Below are 24,756 nucleotides of genomic sequence, written 5' to 3' on the forward strand. Positions count from 1 at the left end.
GAGGGGAGATAGAGTCATATCCGGCAGTTGTCCCTTGGTTATGACATACACTAAGCTCTGCCCAATGCACAGCCTTGTATCCAGAGCTGTTATATGCCATCTCCAAGGGACATAAATAATTTTAGGAGGTAAAATATAAATGCCTTTGTGAAAAACACAGGAAGAAGAAAGATAAAAAGCAAATAAATGGCTTCTGCAGTACATTATATACACTTCTCCTGTCCTATTAAAAATGACAAAAAAAAGTGTCCAAACTAATGTACTTTATTGTACTTTTAACCTCTTATTAAAACACTGGCAAGAGCAAAGATTAGTGGTTAAGTCATCAGGAAGATGATTAGATGGCCACTCTCTTCTCCCCTCTGGAAGCCCTCTTAGCATTAGTGTTAATTACAATAAATTATTATGCAACTGTGATTGTAAAATTTAATTGCAGAACATGCTACAAGGAAATGGGTCTAGCGTTCAGGAGGTCAGCCTTGCATTTATATTTTACAAGTAGGTAACATCCTGTAAAGCAGATAAAATGTGTGGGGGCATTTGGTGTAACTCCAGTGTGATATCAATTTTTATTGGGGGAAGATGGTACGGAATAAAAACAGGTTGTTTCACCGTCTGGCCTAGAATTAAGCGAGTTGATCGCTCGCTAGCTACTTTTTGCAGCGCTGCGATCAGATAGTCGCCGCCTATGGGAGGAGTGTATTTTCACTTTGCAAGTGTGCGATCGCTTTTGCAGCCCAGTGGTACAAAAAGGTTTTGTGCAGTTTCTGAGTTGCCCAGAACTTACTCAGCCGCTGCGATCACTCCAGCCTGTACGGTCCCGGAATTGACGTCAGATACCCACCCTGCAAACGCTTGGACACGCCTGCGTTTTTCTAACCACTCCCAGAAACGGTAAGTTGCCACCCACAAACGCCTTCTTCCTGTCAATCTCCTTGCGATCGGCTATGCAAATGGATTCTTCGTTAAATCCATCGCTCAGCAACGATCCGCTTTGTACCCGTACGAAGAGCCTGCACGCTGCGGTGCATACGCAGTTTTGCCGAGTTTTGACCTAATTGCACCGCAGCGAAAAAACCTAGCGTGCGATCAGGTCGGAATGAACCCCAATGTGCGTTGCTGATGCTTAAAATATTCTCACAATACTTCCCGGGTCTCCAAGTACTAGATTAGAAAAACTCTGGGGGTCTTAATCCCTTGTTTTAGGTGCCCTTCACTGCAATGGGACATCGCCACCTAGTGGCCACATTAAGTGGTAGAAGTCTTGCCCCTCCTAGCCATAACACAGGTGTTATTTTAGCACTGGCTTATATAAAAGGATTGTATTTTGGAGCTTAACTTGGTATTTCTAATTGAACATTCATTTACACGTTCTGCGGTGGAGCCCATATATACATTTCTTTTTTATCCATTAGAAATTTCCTGCGGACTTCTGAGTGGTGGCAGCAAAGGATGGATGAGCAAATAGGTTTTACAGCTAGCCACAAATGCACCGATATCAGCAAACTGGCCTGCTATTGGTGCAGATGGCCCTAATACGATGCCTGAGAACTATCCAATCAAACTCAGATCATTATTGGGCTGACGTACTTTAAGGCTAGCGGCACTTTACAGGTTCAAGTGCTATTTAGTCTACGTCTACGTGAGAAGCCAGACATGCAGCCATGAAAGGGTTAAGAGATCACTCATCGGTGTGCGTGCGTCAGTCACACTCTTACATTTTACATTTTCAAGAGGAAACAAATTGCAATTATCGCACACATTAAGATATATGTTTTTCCCCCTACTTTTATAGAGTAATTGTGTCCTTTCCAGTAAGTGTTTAAGTCTACGGGAAAAAACAGCGACAGGTGACGGCGGCTGAGAAATGGGCTCCAGAAAAGAGATTACAGGGATGGCGTCTCTTGTTCAGCAACAGTTTGCAGACTGCGAGAATCAGATCATCCTCTTACATAATATCCGGCAGAGGATGAACACAAGTTATCCGAAATGGAAATTCTGGAATATACCCTACAAGACTCCTAAACGTACTCCCGGTTTAAAATAATTACTGTTATAAAAAAACCAGTGTGTGAAAATGCTGCTCTGTGACAGAAGAAATCCCTCTGACGTAAAGGGGATGCTTTCTTTAATACCGCTTTCAGACCGCCAGCAATAGCTAGGGTTATTGCATGTGAGCGCGCAGGGTTGCGGTGCAGTCTGAAAGGGACCAGTTGAAATAATCCGGGTGGAGGCGACCCGTTCACACCATAGGAAGAGGCGGCGCTTGGAGACCATCTCATCTCATATTGCCGGGCCGCCTGTCTGGAAGGAGTCTAGCCGAGTCACACCCGTAAAGGACCCGTGTACAAACCCCTGGGTGCGACTCAGTATTTGCTATCTGAAAGAGGTATTAGTAAAGTTTTCCATAAGATTAGGTATACCCCTGGTAGCATTTAGGAAGGGGTCCTGAGTGGACAGGATTGTGGTCATCCACTCACAGGCAGCACAGGGACACACCTCCACTCCACAGGAAAATAAGAATTTACTTACCGATAATTCTATTTCTCATAGTCCGTAGTGGATGCTGGGGACTCCGAAAGGACCATGGGGAATAGCGGCTCCGCAGGAGACTGGGCACAAAAGTAAAGCTTTAGAACTACCTGGTGTGCACTGGCTCCTCCCCCTATGACCCTCCTCCAAGCCTCAGTTAGGATACTGTGCCCGGACGAGCGTACACAATAAGGAAGGATTTTGAATCCCGGGTAAGACTCATACCAGCCACACCAATCACACCGTACAACTTGTGATCTGAACCCAGTTAACAGCATGATAACAGAAGGAGCCTCTGAAAAGATGGCTCACAACAACAATAACCCGATTTTGTAACAATAACTATGTACAAGTAATGCAGACAATCCGCACTTGGGATGGGCGCCCAGCATCCACTACGGACTACGAGAAATAGAATTATCGGTAAGTAAATTCTCATTTTCTCTGACGTCCTAGTGGATGCTGGGGACTCCGAAAGGACCATGGGGATTATACCAAAGCTCCCAAACGGGCGGGAGAGTGCGGATGACTCTGCAGCACCGAATGAGAGAACTCCAGGTCCTCCTCAGCCAGGGTATCAAATTTGTAGAATTTAGCAAACGTGTTTGCCCCTGACCAAGTAGCTGCTCGGCAAAGTTGTAAAGCCAAGACCCCTCGGGCAGCCGCCCAAGATGAGCCCACTTTCCGTGTGGAATGGGCTTTTACAGATTTTGGCTGTGGCAGGCCTGCCACAGAATGTGCAAGCTGAATTGTACTACAAATCCAACGAGCAATCGTCTGCTTAGAAGCAGGAGCACCCAGCTTGTTGGGTGCATACAGGATAAACAGCGAATCAGATTTTCTGACTCCAGCCGTCCTGGAAACATACATTTTCAGGGCCCTGACTACGTCCAGCAACTTGGAATCCTCCAAGTCCCTAGTAGCCGCAGGCACCACAATAGGCTGGTTCAAGTGAAAAGCTGAAAACCACCTTAGGGAGAAATTGAGGACGAGTCCTCAATTCTGCCCTGTCCGTATGAAAAATTAGGTAAGGGCTTTTATAGGATAAAGCCGCCAATTTTGAGACACGCCTGGCTGAAGCCAGGGCTAACAGCATTACCACTTTCCATGTGAGATATTTTAAGTCCACAGTGGTGAGTGGTTCAAACCAATGTGATTTTAGGAATCCCAAAACTACATTGAGATCCCAAGGTGCCACTGGAGGCACAAAAGGAGGCTGTATATGCAGTACTCCCTTGACAAACGTCTGAACTTCAGGAACAGAAGCCAGTTCTTTTTGGAAGAATATTGACAGGGCCGAAATTTGAACCTTAATGGACCCTAATTTGAGGCCCATAGACAGTCCTGTTTGCAGGAAATGCAGGAAACGACCCAGTTGAAATTCCTCTGTAGGGGCCTTCCTGGCCTCGCACCACGCAACATATTTACGCCAAATACGGTGATAATGTTGTACGGTTACATCCTTCCTGGCTTTGATCAGGGTAGGGATGACTTCATCCGGAATGCCTTTTTCCTTCAGGATCCGGCGTTCAACCGCCATGCCGTCAAACGCAGCCGCGGTAAGTCTTGGAACAGACATGGTCCCTGCTGGAGCAGGTCCTTTCTTAGAGGTAGAGGCCACGGGTCTTCCGTGAGCATCTCTTGAATTTCCGGGTACCAAGTCCTTCTTGGCCAATCCGGAGCCACGAGTATAGTCTTTACTTCTCTCCTTCTTATGATTCTCAGTACTTTTGGTATGAGAGGAAGAGGAGGGAACACATACACTGACTGGTACACCCACGGTGTTACCAGAGCGTCCACAGCTATTGCCTGAGGGTCCCTTGACCAGGCGCAATATCTGGCAAAAGACAGTTGAGTGGACCCCTGCGCTGGATAATGTAGGCAGCAATCGGATATCTACCAGTGTTATCAAAACTGGAAAGGCAATATGGACAAAACAAAAATTGGATAAACTTATGCGCCCAACATTTGATAGGAAATAAACAGATACTTATTCATAAGAGAGTTCTCAAGTCGCAATATCAACACTGACGGTTCTTCTACGTCTTTCCTTTAAGTTGGAAGATCCAAGTCTTTTCCTCAAAACGTGAAAACCGTAGAAGGCAATGGAGGGGGGATAAAAAAGCAAAGAAAAATCCAATGTGTAATACAGTCTCTTTTACTGATCAGAGATATAAAACAGTTCTGAAGGGATAGGGTCCTTTGAAGTGAATTCCCACTCTGTGTGCGATCTGTATTAGAGGACCACCCAAATCAACGTGATGGTATATGTTATGCTCACTTTGTGGCTTACATAAAGCAAGTGTTCTCATGCACATAAAGGTATCTTTTTCTTTATATATTATTTCTCCCAGTTAATTCCCATATGGTGCTCAAATGGTCAGTTAGAAGGTCCGCTTACACGTTGCTTACTTGTAACGAGTAGATGTAATCATATAAAGGTATCTTTTAGTTATATTTCTCCAGAAGGAATGGTATTTTCATAGACTTCCCTCCAATGGATATTCAATATAACATGCAAAATAAATATGCAAATATCATGTGTAGACAATTCTTATCTCTATATTACTGCGTAAGGGTGGGATGTTGTTTCACCTCTCCCACTTGATGAATATATATTTTCTTTAAGGATCACCACACAAGTGTTTGAAATGGATTAAGGCTCACTCGTGAATGGAGACAATGGTAACCAGTGTTAAAGATAATCAAGAGAAGCGATTGCTGGTAGGCTTACACTTCAGCTTACTTGTGACAATTCGATACAATCATGTAGCGTTTTCTTTTCCTCTCTGCTCGTAAACAGCCAAACTCCAAATAAAATTTCACCGTGGACAATAATACAACGATGAATTTATTGATAAAAAATATATAAAAAACATGAAATAACTATAAAAACACTGATACACCGCGATGTTTAAGACCAAACATAGCCTAGGGAAGATGTAATAACGAAATCCAGCTGGATAGGTAAATCACATAAAAAGGGCCCTCATGTGCTCACCATTCCTGCCGGGTAGTTCTAGGTAGATGGTCTGGGTGTATCAGAAAATGAAAATGAACCTCCACCAACGCGTTTCGACTAGTGCTGTCTTCCTCAGGGTGGATAACAGATCCCAGAGCAGTCTATTTAACCTCTGGGAGAGCCCGCCCATTTAATTAGAAATAATTGGTACATATTGCCAATATTATAGTATCTAGGGGGCCAAACTTCAGGCTGTTGTTGTTAAAAAGGTGGTTACACCTAACTAATACACCAGTGAGAGTATTTAATCCCAAATAAATCATAGAAACATACGTAACTATAAATTTAAATTGCACGGTTGTCATAGCAACCCTTGTTAGGTGGTGTCGCTCCGTTATTTATCCAATCGGGGCGGGCCTTTCATAGCTATGTCCGGATGTTGTCTCCGGAGGACAGTGGTATGCGTTCCACCGATCTCCGGAAGTTGAGCGGAAGTGCGTCAGACTTCCGGGGAGATCGCGGCGGCGGGAAGACACACAGAGTATGTGCGTTCCACCTACGAAATTGCGTTCCACCTCATTGCGGAAATGGTATTAATGAACAGGCTGGATAATACAAGACATGTTATGCAGTTCACGAGTCCCCGGAAGTGTAATAGAGGTTCCATTCAATAAACTAACACAACCAACATATACATTACATATTAAAATAAAATATAAAAACCGGGGCGGTGAAGTAAATGAAATGGGATAAATGGAGGGTGGTTAATCAGAGGAACCATTTCAATTCAAACTCTGCATTTAATCCTGTCGGGATAAGTGATTTCATCATATGTATACATTTCATTTCTGATTGTGCTAATAAAGTTTGAGTATCTTTTTTCCTCCAGTTGCCAATTACTTTCTTAATGCCTATAACCAAAGATATAGAATCCAAAGAACAGTTATGATGGTTTTTGAAGTGGTTGGATAAATTGTGTTTGTCCAAACCTTTCTTAATATTTCGTGTGTGTTCTCCCCACCTTTCTTTGAGTGATCGAGAGGTCCGTCCTATATATTGTAAATTACAACTGCACTGGATCATATAAATGCAGTTTTTAGTATCACATGTTATAAATTCCTTGATGGGATATTTAATGCCGGTTACTGTTGAAGTGAATTCAGTGACCTTTTTGGATGTTCCTCTATGCATTCTACACATGATGCAATTTCCACACCTGTGGAACCCTAGGGTTTTTATTCTCCCCATTTTCTTCTCGGGGAGTGCACTTTTCACCAGATGGGATTTGATATTTTTAGCCCGTCTGTATACAAATTGTGGTCTGGCCGGAATCAATTCCTTTAATACTGGATCACTGGTAAGTATATGCCAGTGTTTTTTGATAACCTTTTCTATATCTTTATGTTGGTTGTTATATTGGGTAATAAAAGGAACTATTTTATTGGTGCTAACAGTTTTATTTTTATATTCTAATAAAGGTAAACGGTCCAGCACTTTGAAATCCTCAACTGTTTTTTGTATCTCCTCTTCTTTGTATCCCCTTTCTACAAATCTCATTTTCATCTCTGACGCTTGTTCCTCAAATATTTGTTTATTCGAGCAGTTTCTTTTGATTCTCTGTATCTGACTTTTCGGAATCCCCTTTAACCAATTCGAGTGATGATTACTATCTCTTGGTATATATGTATTATTGTCAGTCGGTTTGATGTAATTTCTCGTTTCTATACTGGCGCAATATCTGTCCAGTTTTTTGTTGAGGCGGGACGCCATCATGTCCACCTTTGGTTTTTCCCAACGGTTCACAATCATGTGGAAGACTTCTGGGTGAAGTCCCCACTCCCACGGGTGAAGATCGTGTCTGCTGAGGAAGTCTGCTTCCCAGTTGTCCACTCCCGGAATGAACACTGCTGACAGTGCTATCACATGATTCTCCGCCCAGCGAAGAATCCTTGCCACTTCCATCATTGCCCTCCTGCTTCTTGTGCCGCCCTGTCTGTTTACGTGGGCGACTGCCGTGATGTTGTCCGACTGGATCAACACCGGCTGACCCTGAAGCAGAGGTCTTGCCTGACTTAGGGCATTGTAAATGGCCCTTAGTTCCAGGATATTTATGTGAAGTGACGTTTCCATGCTTGACCACAAGCCCTGGAAATTTCTTCCCTGTGTGACTGCTCCCCAGCCTCTCAGGCTGGCATCCGTGGTCACCAGGACCCAATCCTGAATGCCGAATCTGCGGCCCTCTAGGAGATGAGCACTCTGTAACCACCACAGGAGAGACACCCTTGTCCTTGGAGACAGGGTTATCCGTTGATGCATTTGAAGATGCGATCCGGACCATTTGTCCAGCAGATCCCACTGAAAAGTTCTTGCGTGGAATCTGCCGAATGGAATCGCTTCGTAAGAAGCCACCATCTTTCCCAGGACCCTTGTGCATTGATGTACTGACACTTGGCCTGGTCTTAGGAGGTTCCTGACTAGGTCGGATAACTCCTTGGCTTTCTCCTCCGGGAGAAACACCTTTTTCTGTACTGTGTCCAGAATCATCCCTAGGAACAGCAGACGTGTCGTCGGAATCAGCTGCGATTTTGGAATATTTAGAATCCATCCGTGCTGTCGTAGTACTACTTGGGATAGTGCTACTCCGACCTCTAACTGTTCTCTGGACCTTGCCCTTATCAGGAGATCGTCCAAGTAAGGGATAATTAAGACGCCTTTTCTTCGAAGAAGAATCATCATTTCGGCCATTACCTTGGTAAAGACCCGGGGTGCCGTGGACAATCCAAACGGCAGCGTCTGAAACTGATAGTGACGGTTCTGTACCACAAACCTGAGGTACCCTTGGTGAGAAGGGCAAATTGGGACATGGAGGTAAGCATCCTTGATGTCCAGAGACACCATATAGTCCCCTTCTTCCAGGTTCGCTATCACTGCTCTGAGTGACTCCATCTTGAACTTGAACCTTTTTATGTAAGTGTTCAAGGATTTCAGATTTAAAATGGGTCTCACCGAGCCGTCCGGCTTCGGTACCACAAACAGCGTGGAATAATACCCCTTTCCCTGTTGTAGGATTATCACCTGCTGGGAATACAGCTTGTGAATGGCTTCCAATACTGCCTCCCTGTCGGGGGGAGACGTTGGTAAAGCAGACTTCAGGAACCGGCGAGGGGGAGACGTCTCGAATTCCAATTTGTACCCCTGAGATACTACCTGCAGGATCCAGGGGTCCACTTGCGAGTGAGCCCACTGCGCGCTGAAATTCTTGAGACGGGCCCCCACCATGCCTGAGTCCGCTTGCAAGGCCCCAGCGTCATGCTGAGGACTTGGCAGAAGCGGGGGAGGGCTTCTGTTCGTGGGATGAGGCTGTCTGCTGCAGTCTTTTTCCCCTTCCTCTGCCCCGGGGCAGATATGAGTGGCCTTTTGCCCGCTTGCCCTTATGGGGACGAAAGGACTGAGCCTGAAAAGACGGTATCTTTTTCTGCTGCGAGGTGACTTGGGGTAAAAAGGTGGATTTTCCAGCCGTTGCCGTGGCCACCAGGTCCGATAGACCGACCCCAAATAACTCCTCCCCTTTATACGGCAATACTTCCATATGCCGTTGGAATCCGCATCCCCTGACCACTGTCGTGTCCATAATCCTCTTCTGGCAGAAATGGACATCGCACTTACTCTTGATGCCAGAGTGCAAATATCCCTCTGTGCATCTCGCATATATAGAAATGCATCCTTTAAATGCTCTATAGTCAATAATATATTGTCCCTGTCCAGGGTATCAATATTTTCAGTCAGGGAATCCGACCAAGCCACCCCAGCACTGCACATCCAGGCTGAGGTGATTGCTGGTCGCAGTATAATACCAGTATGTGTGTATATACTTTTAAGGATATTTTCCAGCTTCCTATCAGCTGGTTCCTTGAGGGCGGCCGTATCTGGGGACGGTAACGCCACTTGTTTTGATAAGCGTGTGAGCGCCTTATCTACGCTAGGGGGTGTTTCCCAAAGCGCCCTAACCTCTGGCAGGAAAGGGTATAATGCCAATAACTTTTTAGAAATTAGCAGTTTTTTATCGGGGGAAACCCACGCTTCATCACACACCTCATTTAATTCATCTGATTCGGGAAAAACTACGGGTAGTTTTTTCACACCCCACATAATACCCTTTTTTGTGGTACTTGTAGTATCAGAAATGTTCAAAACCTCCTTCATTGCCGTGATCATGTAACGTGTGGCCCTACTGGAAAATACGTTTGTTTCCTCACCGTCGACACTGGAGTCAGTGTCCGTGTCTGGGTCTGTGTCGACCACCTGAGGTAACGGGCGCTTTAGAGCCCCTGACGGTGTTTGAGACGCCTGTACAGGTATTAACTGATTTGCCGGCTGTCTCATGTCGTCAACAGTCTTTTGTAAAGTGCTGACACTATCATGTAATTCTTTCCATAAGACCATCCAGTCAGGTGTCTACTCCCTAGGGGGTGACATCACTAACACAGGCAATTGCTCCGCCTCCACACCATTTTCCTCCTCATACATGTCGACACAACGTACCGACACACAGCACACACACAGGGAATGCTCTGATAGAGGACAGGACCCCACTAGCCCTTTGGGGAGACAGAGGGAGAGTTTGCCAGCACACACCAGAGCGCTATATATATACAGGGATAACCTTATATAAGTGTTTTTCCCTAATATAGCTGCTGTATATATTTATATGCCAATTTAGTGCCCCCCCTCTCTTGTTTTACCCTGTTTCTGTAGTGCAGGACTGCAGGGGAGAGTCAGGGAGCCTTCCTCCAACGGAGCTGTGAGGAAAAAATGGCGCCAGTGTGCTGAGGAGATAGGCTCCGCCCCTTTTTCGGCGGCCTTTCTCCCGCTTTTTTATGTAAAAATTGGCAGGGGTTAAATACATCCATATAGCCCAGGAGCTATATGTGATGTATTTTTTGCCAAAAAAGGTGTTTTTATTGCGTCTCAGGGTGCCCCCCCCCAGCGCCCTGCACCCTCAGTGACCGGAGTGTGAAGTGTGCTGAGAGCAATGGCGCACAGCTGCAGTGCTGTGCGCTACCTTATTGAAGACAGGACGTCTTCTGCCGCCGATTTTCCGGACCTCTTCCGTCTTCTGGCTCTGTAAGGGGGACGGCGGCGCGGCTCTGGGACCCATCCATGGCTGGGCCTGTGATCGTCCCTCTGGAGCTAATGTCCAGTAGCCTAAGAAGCCCAATCCACTCTGCACGCAGGTGAGTTCGCTTCTTCTCCCCTTAGTCCCTCGGTGCAGTGAGCCTGTTGCCAGCAGGTCTCACTGAAAATAAAAAACCTACTTTAAACTTTTACACTAAGCAGCTCAGGAGAGCCCCTTAGCCTGCACCCGTCTCGTTCGGGCACAAAAATCTAACTGAGGCTTGGAGGAGGGTCATAGGGGGAAGAGCCAGTGCACACCAGGTAGTCCTAAAGCTTTTTACTTTTGTGCCCAGTCTCCTGCGGAGCCGCTATTCCCCATGGTCCTTTCGGAGTCCCCAGCATCCACTAGGACGTTAGAGAAATAAGCATGTCCTACATAATTAAAAACTCATTTTACAACATAAGAAGCGTACACTACATATAATTATATCTATACATTGACAGAACCGGACACCAGAGGCGGAACTAGGAGCGGTGCAGCCGGTACATTGCAATGGGGCCCGCTGCGGTGAATAGGCCCAAAGAATTACAATGAGTCACACTGACTCATTATACTGTATGCCACCCGCCAATCTCTGCTCCGCACCGCGGGTCACCAGTCCCCCAGTAATGTAAAGCAGCTGCCCGAGTGTGGTCTGGTTGGAGGGGGAGGAGGGCACGCAGCCGCGGCGGCCAACCTCGGCAACGGTTTGGACACGCCTGCGTTGTCCGGACAGCGCCACCCTCCTCCCCGCTTTTAGCAGGTGTGGTGCCATCAGGAAGCCTTTATTTCCTGTGTTATACAGTGCAGGAAGAGAGTTCACTCATTGGACAGATTCAATTAATTGTGAGCTGCTCTTAATGTACTGTAACTGCTCTTACTGTACTGCACCTGCTCTTACTGTACTGTACCTGCTCTTACTGTACTGTACCTGCTCTTACTGTACTGTACCTGCTCTTACTGTACTGTACCTGCTCTCACTGTACTGTACCTGCTCTTACTGTACTGTACCTGCTCTCACTGTACTGTACCTGCTCTTACTGTACTGTACCTGCTCTCACTGTACTGTACCTGCTCTTACTGTACTGTAGGCTGTCCTTACTGTACTGTACCTGCTCTCACTGTACTGTACCTGCTCTTACTGTACTGTAGTTGCTCTTACTGTAGCTGCCCTTACTGTACTGTACCTGCTCTCACTGTACTGTACCTGCTCTTACTGTACTGCACCTGCTCTTACTGTACTGTACCTGCTCTCACTGTACTGTACCTGCTCTTACTGTACTGTACCTGCTCTTACTGTACTGTACCTGCTCTTACTGTACTGTACCTGCTCTCACTGTACTGTACCTGCTCTTACTGTACTGTACCTGCTCTTACTGTACTGCACCTGCTCTTACTGTACTGTACCTGCTCTTACTGTACTGTACCTGCTCTTACTGTACTGTAGTTGCTCTTACTGTAGCTGCCCTTACTGTACTGTAACTGACTGTACTGTAGGCTGCCCTTACTGTAGACTGCTCTTAACTGTACTGTAGTTGCTGCGACTGTACTGTAGTTGCTCTTACTGTACTGCAGCTGCTGTTACTGTACTGTAGCTGCACATACTGTCCTGTAGGCTGCTGTTACTGTACCGTATTTGCTGTTAATGTAGACTGCTCTTACTGTAATGTAGTAGCTGCTGCGACTGTACTGTAGTTGCTCTTACTGTACTGTAGGCTGCTCTTACTGTACCGGATGCTGCTCTTACTTTACTGCAGCTGCTGTTACAGAACTGTATTTGATCTTACTGTACTGCAGCTGCTGTGACTGTACTGTAGCTGCTCTTACTGTACTGCAGCTGCTGATACTGTACTGCAGCTGCTATTACTGTACTGTAGCTACTATTACTATAGAATGATTCTGCTCACACCTCCATAGAGTGCAAGCACGGAAGCTGACAGGATTGGTCTCAGAGGCTTCTGCGCATAACTCAAGCTGTCTCCTCCTACGTCACTTCCTGTCTCCTCCTCCAGCATTCGCTCTCCACCCTTCTGTTCTATGCTGCCACCACCCCCATACTTTACTGCTGCTGCCTCCATCATTTGCTGCCCCCTCTTCTACCATTTGCTGCCACCAACTCCATCATTTCCTGCCCCTTCTGCCAAACTTTACCACTGCCTCCATCCTTTTCTGCCACCTGCTTACATCCTTTGCTGCCCCCTCCTGATTCATTTGCTCCACCCTGACATAATTTGCTACCATTACCCACTTCGATCATTGCTGCCCCCACCCTCCGTCATGGCTCTCTACATGATTTGCTGCCCCCACCCTCCCGTCATGGCTGTCTACATGATTTGCTGCCCCCACCCTCCCGTCATGGCTGTCTACATGATTTGCTGCCCCCACCCTCCCGTCATGGCTGTCTACATGATTTGCTGCCCCCACCCTCCGTCAAGGCTCTCTACATGATTTGCTGCCCCCACCCTCCCGTCATGGCTGTCTACATGATTTGCTGCCCCCACCCTCCCGTCATGGCTGTCTACATGATTTGCTGCCCCCACCCTCCCGTCATGGCTGTCTACATGATTTGCTGTCCCCACCCTCCCGTCATGGCTGTCTACATGATTTGCTGTCCCCACCCTCCCGTCATGGCTGTCTACATGATTTGCTGTCCCCACCCTCCCGTCATGGCTGTCTACATGATTTGCTGCCCCCACCCTCCGTCATGGCTCTCTACATGATTTGCTGCCCCCACCCTCCCGTCATGGCTGTCTACATAATTTGATGCCCCCACCCTCCCGTCATGGCTGTCTACATGATTTGCTGTCCCCACCCTCCCGTCATGGCTGTCTACATGATTTGCTGCCCCCACCCTCCCGTCATGGCTGTCTACATGATTTGCTGCCCCCACCCTCCCGTCATGGCTGTCTACATGATTTGCTGCCCCCACCCTCCCGTCATGGCTGTCTACATGATTTGCTGCCCCCACCCTCCCGTCATGGCTGTCTACATGATTTGCTGCCCCCACCCTCCCGTCATGGCTCTCTACATGATTTGCTGCCCCCACCCTCCCGTCATGGCTGTCTACATGATTTGCTGCCCCCACCCTCCCGTCATGGCTGTCTACATGATTTGCTGCCCCCACCCTCCGTCATGGCTGTCTACATGATTTGCTGCCCCCACCCTCCCGTCATGGCTGTCTACATGATATGCTGCCCCAACCCTCCCGTCATGGCTGTCTACATGATTTGCTGCCCCCACCCTCCGTCATGGCTGTCTACCTGATTTGCTGCCCCCACCCTCCCGTCATGGCTGTCTACATGATTTGCTGCCCCCACCCTCCGTCATGGCTGTCTACCTGATTTGCTGCCCCCACCCTCCGTCATGGCTGTCTACCTGATTTGCTGCCCCCACCCTCCGTCATGGCTGTCTACATGATTTGCTGCCCCCACCCTCCGTCATGGCTGTCTACCTGATTTGCTGCCCCCACCCTCCGTCATGGCTGTCTACCTGATTTGCTGCCCCCACCCTCCGTCATGGCTGTCTACCTGATTTGCTGCCCCCACCCTCCCATAATGGCTGTCTACATGATTTGCTGCCCCCACCCTCCGTCATGGCTGTCTACCTGATTTGCTGCCCCCACCCTCCGTCATGGCTGTCTACCTGATTTGCTGCCCCCACCCTCCGTCATGGCTGTCTACATGATTTGCTGCCCCCACCCTCCGTCATGGCTGTCTACCTGATTTGCTGCCCCCACTACTCCTGCAACATTTTTCCAATTCCAAACATCTCCCATGTCTATTTACCAGTTGCTGCAATGTTTTTGTGCTAACTGGCAGCACGGACGGTACAGTGGTTAGCATTCCTGCCTCACAGCACTGAGGTCAATTCAAACCACGGCCCTAGCTGTGTGGAGTTTGTATATTCTCCCCGTCCTTGCGTGGGTTTCTCTGGGTACTCCGGTTTCCTCCCATAATCAAAAAATATTCTGGTACGTTACTTGGCTCCCACTAAAACTAATCCTAGTACTTAAGTGTAAATGTAGTAGGGAATATAGATTGTAAGCTCCACTGGAGCAGGGACTGATGTGAATGGCCAAATACCCTCTGTAAAGCGCTGCGGAATGTGTGTGCGCTATATAAATAACTGGTAATAATAATACCAGCCGCACACAGGAATAAATGTGGCACAATTATGACCCGGGCAGCATTATCGGTCGCGTTACCAGGCCCCGGCATGCAGACTGCAGTGGACAGAGCTATATATGATCGTATGGTGACCCAGTAAAACTGACTGGTCTCTCCCGGCTGGCTAGGAACCAGAGCTTCGCACCTACAGCCGGACTCCCAGCTGACCTCTGCTGGCTCGGGACTACACATTGTTAAAGACTGATAAGACAGTGGCCACTAGTGCACAATGCGGTCATTACGGCTGGTAAAGCTTGGCGTGGTCTGCAGACTTATTACCTCGATAATAAGACAAATAGACCATTCAAAAATAAGCTAATAAAGGATACACAGTGATTACAATCAAATAACCTTAATTATTAGCTAAATGAACATTTCAGCATATGACTGAGTGCCTGTTACCAACACATACAGTATCTTACTTTTATAAGCAGGCCGTACAAATCACTACTCTATACATGTAGCATTGTCCTGGCATACAGAGAAAAGAATGCCTGCAAATGGCTGCTTAATAGCAGGAAATAGACTCTGCCTGCCAGGTAATTGTCAGATACCATTGATTGCATTAGATCTGCATTTCATAGCTGCTGTTAATCCGCTCCAGAGGAAAATCCCTACTATGACATCCTCCAACAACAAAACTGGCTGCACCCTCTGCATAATGAGTGCAACAATATGTGTTACAGAGGGATAGAAGAGACAACACTAAGTCAAACTTGCCAACTTTCCCCCGGTCCGGGAGCGCTAAGTGGGACGTCTGGGTGGGGGGCGTGGCACCAAAATTCACATGATCACATCCTCAACCCCTGCTGGGAAATGATAAGATTCATACACTGGGGTGTGGGGCCGCCGTGACGCGTTTCGCAGAAATTCCGGATTCTATAAGAAATTCTGGGAGAAGCATTTTACCATGTAATGCCAATAAACAGCATTGACAGCAATGAAATAAGCGAGAAAGAAAAAACACGGATAGGTTGAGGGGAAGCATAAAATCTGCATACAGCAAAGCTCCACCCACTGCGAGAGTAACCTGCATGACAGCCTCCCGAGACACACACACACACACACACATTATCTATATATCTATGTGTATGGCCTGCAGGGCAGTATTATCCATAAGGCTGACTAGGCTGAAGCCTAGGGGCCCCGCAGAGGCGAGGGCTCCAAAGGTCAAAGGCCATTTGCAATCTACCCCATAGTAAGCAAGGCACACTCGTAGTCAGATGGGGAGATAGGGTTTGTTTTAAGACCACTTTTTTTTGGGTGGGGGGGGGCTAGGTGTGGACCAACAGTGCATTAGCGCTATTTCAAAAGAGAAAAGAAAAGGAAGAATGATTGCGCTGTGGGAAGAAAAAGACATCAGCAGACTTTCCACTTGCTAAAAATCATTGAGTAGCAGCAGCATTTGGAACAGTGTGCAGCTCAGAAACGGGCCAGAGTATTTTCACAGCATTGCCGTGATGCACAAATAAACTGATGCTATAAAGACATGTCTGAAAAACATTGCACAGAGCCAGAAAGATAACACAATGGGCCTAATTCAGACCTGATCGCAGCTGTGCGTTTTCGCACAGTGGGCAGTCAGGTCTGAACTGTGCATGCCAGAGAGCCGATGGCCATCTCAGCCCTGCGATCGCCTCTGCCTGATTGACAGGTAGAGGAGGTCGTTGGGCGGGCCGGTGGCATTTGGCCGTTATTTTGGGGGTGCGGTCCGGGCAACGCAGGCATACCCGGACGGTACGGGGGGAAGGGGGGGGGGGGGGCGCGGCGGCTGCGTGACGTCACACGCAGATGCTGCAACCCAGGAAGCGACGAGTAGCTCCCTGCCAGCGCGCCAATTTTGCACAGCCATGATCAGGTCTGAATTAGGCCGTAATGTATTTAGATAAATAAACCCCATTTACATAGCATTTCATGTATTTTGCTTTTAACACACAAAAATAAAAACTAATGAAAAAGGCTGCTTTACAAATTTGATCATTTCCGTGCTTTTCAGCAGCACCAATATATCATCATGCAGGGGTTTTCTTTTTCTTTTTTTATTGCCCTGTGATACAACCTAGTTCTGCTCTAATCATCAGCTTTATGTCACATCGAAGGACAGAAAAGCAGCTCCTCTTACTGATACAAATACATGGCTGAAAGGCAGAGAGGGAAGTCAGAATGACAAAGCTATATATTTAGTAAAAAAATCCCTGGAGGGCACACACGAGCTACAACAACAACCCAGCAGGTAGAACCCCATTTAATGTCAGATTTACTATAAAGACACATTAGAAACACAGGTTGCTCCAGCGCTGTTGCCATTTCATCTGGGTTCTTTAGCTGGATTCTCAGCAACTTGTTTCTAGAGCCATAGAAATAGGCAGCGAATGCATGGGAAGGTGCAATTATTATGAATGTGGCTGCCACAATGTTAAATTAAAAGAAAATGCCAGGCACACAAAAGGTTCCCCGCGTGTAATATTGCAGCTTATAAGACGTAGCCCCGTACCTGCTCGGTGAAGCTGTCTTTCTTGTCTAACATTTCTCGCAACGTCTGAAGTATTTTGATACAAAGCTTCTCTTCTTTCTCCATTAGTTTCTTTGTGTGATTAATCAACCTGTAAAATTGCATTTATTAGCTTTTCATCGTCAAGTCTACGAGCCATTCAGCGCTCGTTGTGCGGCGCACGAGACGATATTAAACTTTTCATGCAAACTGTGACTGTTTTGTCGCCGGGGATTTACTTAGCGCCAGAGGTGTTTAGAATTGATTTAGGGGGGGAATAAAGGGTTCTTTCTGTGCATTTGTTATATTTGATTAATACCCCTTTACAAAACCGGCAGAATTACACGGGCGGCTTCTTATTCCAACAAACTTTAGATTTTTTTTTCTACGTCTACAAATGTATTATTCAGGAATTGAAACACTGTTCCGAAAAATCAGTTTATATCCAATAGAAACTGCCAAAGAAGCAGCTTCATGGTACGAGTTTAAAGGTAAAGAGAAGCTGTGTTCTACACTGTAATTATAATATATTGACACCGGGTGGCGCTGTTATATTGTAATCTCTTCATTATCATGAAAATGGTGAAGGGGGCACACATGGCAGCTCCTACTAACAAACAGAGAAGTGGGATTTGCTGTGCGGGGTATTTATACAGTAGCTTGCGGTGATGAGAACGTGAAGAATGGACTCACTTGGACATGAAAGCACCACATCGGATCCGAGCGTCACTCCCGTCAGGAAACAGAAGCTCCGGACTGTGCAGAACATCAACAAGTACGGAGAACTCGGCCAGCAACATGGGACTGAACTGCAGTTCCAGCGAGGCCACCACGTCCTGCAAATATAACAGACGATCATAGCATGTCTTTGTATTTGGGCGAGTAACAACGTTCCTTGTATAATAGATTGTATAACTCCGACGTTCATTAATAATCTTATATTTTGCAGAGAGAGAGAGAGAAAGGAGGAGACTTATCAAAGTTCGGAGAGATAAACTCCCAACCAATCAGCTCCTGTCATTTTCCAAACACAGCCTATCACGTGGCAGTTGGGAGCTGATTGGTTGTTAATTTACCTCTCGACAAGCTTCGCTAAATCCCCACAGAAGAGACAGACCGTCAGATAGACATGTAGCGTACGGTGGGCCTAATTCAGACCTGATTGCAGCAGCAAAATAGTTCTCTAATGGGCAAAACCATGTGCAGCGCAGGTGAGGCAGATGTAACATGTGCAGAGAGTGTTAGATTTGGGTGGGCTATTTTGTTTCTGTGCAGGGCAAATACTGGCTGCTTTATTTTTACACTGCAATTCAGATTTCAGTTTGAACACAACCCACCCAAATCTAACTCTCTCTGCACATGTTACATCTGCCCCCCCCCCCCCCCTGCAGTGCACATGGTTTTGCCCATTAGAGAACAATTCTGCTGCTGCGATTGAATTAGGCCCTGTGATACTTTAGCCTATGAGAAGCTTTCTGCATTGGTCACAGACAGGAAGTCTGATATGCATAGGAGAAAATTCAACCCCCTTCATTTTAACCTTATATTAAACATCATTTGAATTTGTTGATATTAAATTACCTTCACTTGGATGATTTTCTGAAATCTTCTATAAACATTTGTGAATGTAAAGAACTAGATACTTTTTCCAATTAAAAAAATGTACCCCAAATAACAATGACATTGTGAGATGTACACGGTAACAATGTAGGTAAATAGCAATAAAGACTCCGCTGATCGGCGTAACACTGCGCCGGAGCCGGTATGCACCGGTAGATATTTATTATGTGGTTCCGGGAATGTCTGGCTGCGATTATGTTTATAGAACAACGAGGTGCGATAGACACTAATTTCCCCCCCACTAACCTGCAGCTTCTCTATAATGTTCCTGTAGTCCCAAGCCGGCCCGCCAAGCACGTCTTTAAAGCGCGGCCCGGTGCGCGCAGTCATCCGCCATCCCATCGCGGCTCGCTGCACCATGTTGGAGTGACTCTTCAGGAACAGAGTGTTCACCTGGCTGTCCAGATCCACGGGAATCGCTATCCCCCGATTCTTGGCTATTGGGGGAGGGAAAGGTCTCGTTAGCAGAACTGTAGCGTAATGGTTCTTCCAAGCACGGAGAATTTAAATTAGTGATGAGCGAAAAAAAAAAAGTGCTGCAATTCTTTTTATGTTATTTATCGGTCACACGATGACCGGGACTGACGATAATAGAAGCGCGCGGTAAATGATATCAACCAATCAGGCACACGGCGCTAACCAGCGACACCTGAAGGTCACAGAGTCTGGGCATGAATCAGGCATGTGCGCTAACGTCTCAGGACTATCGCGTTTGATAATCGCTCAACTGCGTAAAAATCGGGACTGCGAACAACTATGAATCAGCCCTAATATCCTAACAATAGAATATACAGAACAGAACCAGCATCTCAGTGCACACAAGCAGACGCCAAAACCTTGCTGATGGGTCTGCGAGGGAGATTTGGGGAACATATTGCAATCGGCAAGGAGTATATTCTGTATACACGCGAGGATCTGGGCTTGTTACGTGGGGACGCTCAGTGCACGACTCGCGAACGCACGTACCCACTTCTGCCAGTGTTTTTATGCACGATTCCACGGAGGATTTCTGAGCCGGGTTTGGCCACGTACAGTTGTAAATCCGAAATGCTGACTGAAGTAGCTGGATAAAGACGGGCTGATGGGTCTGCGGAGAGAAGATCAGGTAGTTATGTACAGAAGGCGCCATCTGTGTATGCAAAACCCTATGGGGTAACGGTAATAAATCTTGCGGACACCTGGTTGCTAGGCACACGTGATTGTTCTTTATATATAGGCCGACGTGTGCCGTCAGTTCAGCGCGCCGTTAACTGTAGACTGTGATGCATGCTAATTGCAGCACAGCCGTAATAACGGCGTATAAGGCGAATATTGTTACACACGTGCAGGGAAAGAGGTAAAAGTACTGAGCGCTCATTTGTGCCGCAAACTTTGTTCACGTCGTGATTAGGGTGACCAATTCCGGGATCGGCATTCCAGGATTTAGGTCTAAAATCACTGGGATTTCTGAATTAGAAAGCTCCATTGTTTTTTTTTTTTTTCAGTGCCAGACTCAGATGCTGCCCAGTTCCCTCCTCCCCCAGCCCCGGCTGTGCGCACTCCGCAGCGTGACGTGGAGTCAGAGATCAAGGTGCGCAGCCCGCGCTGCCTGGACCGCATCTTGACGCCTGCAACAACTGAACCCGTTCGCACTCCCAGAAGGTGGTGAGTAGTTCTATGGGCTGGGCGGGTGGGGGCACTGACGATTTGGGGGTGGGGTGGGGGCACTAAAGATTTTAATAAAAAAAAATCCTGAAGATTTTAATTTTAAAATCTTCAACCCAACCTCAGGTATCCCGGGATTGATCATTTTTCAAGCCCGATACCCGGGATTGAAAAAAAGGCCCGGGGTTGGCCTCCCTAAGCGTGATATACTGGGGCAGATTCAATGAAGCCCATAAAACCACCAGGACCTGTTCCGGCGACTTCTGCGCATCAACTACAGAAGTTTGATTATGCTCGCAGGCTATGGAGGTGCACACCATCGTGATGGGCAGAGAAACGCGTGATGGGCAGAGAAACGCGTGACGGCAGCTCACGGGCAATTGAATCTGCCCCAAAGCACTATCTGGACAAAGCCTGAAACAGGGGAACACAAACTCGCAGGAAGGGCAGAAGTTACATGTGCGTCTCTAACAAGAGCTCCCTTCCTGTCCAAACAGCAGATTTATTTTTCATTCAAAGACTGTCGTCCTTCTAATTAATCGCTGACAATCAGGGAAAAGATTAAACTACCCTGAGTGGGAATCTGTATTCCAGGAACACGTTTCCAGTCCTGATAGATGTGTCCAGCTGTTCATTAATCTGGCTAAACGCCGCGGCCTCGGAGGCATTTAAATATCGCCCGGCTTTAATAATTGACCGATCGGAATGTGAAAACATGGACAATTATGGCTCCTAACAATGATCGGGGTCTGCGAGGGTTTAACGGGAGGATGAAATGAGCAGTCGTCCTCCACACAGGAGGGTGACAGGGAGGGAAATTAGGAAGGGTCTAACAACGAAACTGATAAGAGGAAGAATGTCTTAAAGTAACAGATCAATCGTTTAAGGGATTACTTTGGAAAAGGTGGTGGTGGTGGTGGTGGTGGTGGTGGGGGGGGGGGGGCTGCAGAAACATCTATTGTACCGTACATTCTGCAAACAGGGTAACGTAACCCCTTCATGACCAGACTGATTCTCACCCCTCCACCTAATTCTGCAGACACTGTTCACCCATATCCCCTACAGATTGTGAGCTCCTACGACCAGGGCTCTCTCCTCTACGTAACTAATTACGGTCCACCAACATGGCGGAACAACATAACCGTAAAGTCAGCGCCGGACGGAGCAACAATTTAATTGCTTCGTCGGGCGCCCCCTAGTGTGCAAAACACTTGAATTCCCCCCATAGAGGTGAGGAGCAGCGTTGGCCTTTTAGGATATAGGCTTATGCCGCTCACCGTAATGATATGTATGTACTGTATGCGACTTTCTATACTGTCTGTACTCATGTCCTGTCGTCAGTTTTATTCCTACAGAACCCTTGCAGCCCCTTAGAATGAAACAATCGTAATAACAGTGAGAGTAAATAATGATCACATAATTATGATGCATGTTTTACCAGGAAGACGCGTTTCTTATTTTGTTTTTTTTACTTTACAGAAGATTTTTTTTTTCATTAGGACAAAAACAAATTTTTTGGAACTGGCTCAAAATGGACATTCACGCAAATAGTGTAACAACTTTATCCCAAACTTTAATAAACTAGCCTTTCCTAGTAAAGGGTTAATAATGTGCGTCCTCAGGGCAAATATGGAGAGACACCAACGTAAACTGGATTCTTCTAAAGATAACAAATGGAAGCGTTGCCATTAGCAACCAACCAAACTCTAACTATCATTTTTCTAGTACACTCTATAGAATTGTAGCTAGAATCTGGTTGGTTACCATCGGCAACACCGTCACTTGCAATCTTTAGCAGTGAGCAGCTCCAGTGTTCAGGCATCATAAAGTCAATCAAATCACCCATCGATGTCATCGCAATGGCTCCTTGTGACTAGATAGGAAGCACCTTCAGTTATATTGGTTCAGCCCACAAATGGCTGCCGGACGGCACGCAAGCAACGGGCACACACGATATGGCGGATTGCGGTCCTTCTAACTCACCTGGAGGCTGGTGCTGTTGTCGGAGAACGGCGAGTTGAAGAAGCCGCTGACAATGTTCATTACTGCCTCGGTCACGTACTTCTCCAGCGCCGTGTCGGCATGTTTCCGGTCGGTGGTCGTGTTACAAACCTTCCATAAAAAGCAATCAGGACACAATCACTATAGAGCACACGTCTCACGTACACCATGGGAGTCATTCCGAGTTGATCGCTAGCTAAAAATGTTCGCTGCGCAGGGATGATGCAAAAAGACGGCACTTCTGCGCATGCGTTTGCGGCGCAATGCGCACGCGCGACGTACTTTCACAACGAGCAAAGTATTTTTACACAAGGTCTAGCGAAGCTTTTCAGTCGCACTGCTTGCCGCAGAGTGATTGACATGAAGTTGGCGTTTCTGGGTGTCAACTGACCGTTTTCAGGGAGTGTTAAAAAAAACGCAGGCGTGCCAGGAAAAATGCAGGCGTGGCTGGGGCGAACGCAGGGCGTGTTCGTGACATCAAAACAGGAACTGAACAGTCTGAAGTCATCGCAAGCGCTGAGTAGGTCTGGAGCTACTCTGAAACTGCACAAAATTTTTTTGTAGCCGCTCTGCGATCCTTTCGTTCGCACTTCTGCTAAGCTAAAATACACTCCCAGTGGGCGGCGGCATAGCGTGTGCACGGCTGCTAAAAACTGCTAGCGAGCGATCAACTCGAAATGACCCCCATGTACAGTCTGCATTACACAAAAGTAACAGAGTTAAAAGTGTAGAGGACCCCATCTTCCAAAGAGAGCCATGGGGGCCAGGACGAAAATATGTAGAAAAGTGTAATTTAGTATTTTTTAAAATTCTAAAACTAACCAAAACTTAGAAATAAGTCTGTGCGTTTTATTCGCATAAATAAAAATAAGATGAATTAAAGAAAAAAAAAAAAAAAGACATTCTTCTGGCTGAAATAAAGCATTTCAATACATCTGTTTCATTGCAGCATAAGCAATGTTCCAGAGTGGGTCATCAGTAATGGCAGCACTGGGTGATAATAGGTGTCAGATCTAGTGGGCGGGAGAAGTGCTGTGAAAGTAATACGTCTTTCATTCACTTGTTTGGCAGAATCCTGATTCAGCTAGTCTTATGATTAAAAATAAAAATTAAAAAAATCATTCGTAAGTGCTGTATTTCAAACATAAGGCATTGACAATTTACAAATGATCTTGTTACAGATAATTAGGCAGATGTATTAACCTGGAGAAGGCATAAGGAGGTGATAAACCAGTGATAAGTGCAAGGTGATAAAGGCACCAGCCAATCAGCTCCAATATGTAAATTAACAGTTAGGAGCTGATTGGCTGGTGCGTTTATCACCTTGCACTGATCACTGGTTTATCACTTCCTTATGCCCTCTCCAGGTTAATACATCTGCCCCAATGTGACATGAATTATAGAAAAATAATAAATTGGGTGAAGCTTTAGTATAGCCAAATTAAACAAGTAAATATAAAGAGCTGTATATGCTTTTGCCAATGTAACGAGAATAACAGTAGGGAAGGCATTAGTTGGGATCAGTGAGCTAGGACATAGGGGCGCGTGTTGGACACGTAGCGCTAGCATGTGATTACATCCATGTAACTCACCCTGGCCATGTCCACTAGGAAATTCTCAAACAGTTTCCAGATGTGGTTGCTGGTATAAATCTCTTTCATCTCCACCTCGGTGTCCACGTAACAGTGGTTGACAAAGTTGACGTAGGCAATTTTGATCTGAGAAAAGAGAATTTCTATTGGTGAAATGGAGATCGCACAGCTCCCTCCTGAACAATCAGACATCTGTCTGCCGAGGAATCCTGAACATTAAACTTAACAAGTTCTGGCTGCAGATTGCTAGTTACGATACGTTGATATGTACAGTTCCCAAAAATAAAAATATATTCATATAATTGTGTCTGCCTTTGACAATGCTCCTTAAATAGCACCCGACACCTGCTTGAAGCAGAGGCAGCCATTTTGTGGGCTTAGTCAGTAGTCATGAAAACAGCAGATTACTTGAGAAACTCATTTCATGAACGACATTCATGAGGCATGACATGACAAATATTCATGAGGCATGACCGATATTCGTGAGGCATCGGTTCCTGCTGAGCTGATAGGCTGCAGTGTCATGCATAATGATTCAGCTTCAAAATGGCTGCCTATCGCTGTCTGTGTAGGTGACGGAACCACTTTATATA

At 46.5% G+C, this 24,756-nt stretch overlaps 1 protein-coding gene across 4 annotated transcripts in view; it reads right to left on the reverse strand.

Annotated features, from left to right (window-relative positions):
- The window catches only part of ITPR2 (inositol 1,4,5-trisphosphate receptor type 2), a 490,021-nt gene that overhangs the window by 240,718 nt on the left and 224,547 nt on the right, over positions 1 to 24,756 (reverse strand). For all 4 annotated transcript variants that reach the window (XM_063929104.1, XM_063929105.1, XM_063929106.1 and 1 more), the window contains 6 exons: positions 24,164 to 24,289; positions 22,554 to 22,682; positions 19,893 to 20,013; positions 19,173 to 19,363; positions 18,000 to 18,142; positions 17,310 to 17,418 (listed from right to left, as the gene is read on the reverse strand). In XM_063929104.1, the coding sequence (XP_063785174.1) occupies positions 17,310 to 17,418; positions 18,000 to 18,142; positions 19,173 to 19,363; positions 19,893 to 20,013; positions 22,554 to 22,682; positions 24,164 to 24,289 (819 nt within the window). The remainder of the gene's footprint in view (positions 1 to 17,309; positions 17,419 to 17,999; positions 18,143 to 19,172; positions 19,364 to 19,892; positions 20,014 to 22,553; positions 22,683 to 24,163; positions 24,290 to 24,756) is intronic.

This window comes from Pseudophryne corroboree, chromosome 6, assembly GCF_028390025.1.
Source record: "Pseudophryne corroboree isolate aPseCor3 chromosome 6, aPseCor3.hap2, whole genome shotgun sequence".
Classification (NCBI taxonomy): domain Eukaryota; kingdom Metazoa; phylum Chordata; class Amphibia; order Anura; family Myobatrachidae; genus Pseudophryne; species Pseudophryne corroboree.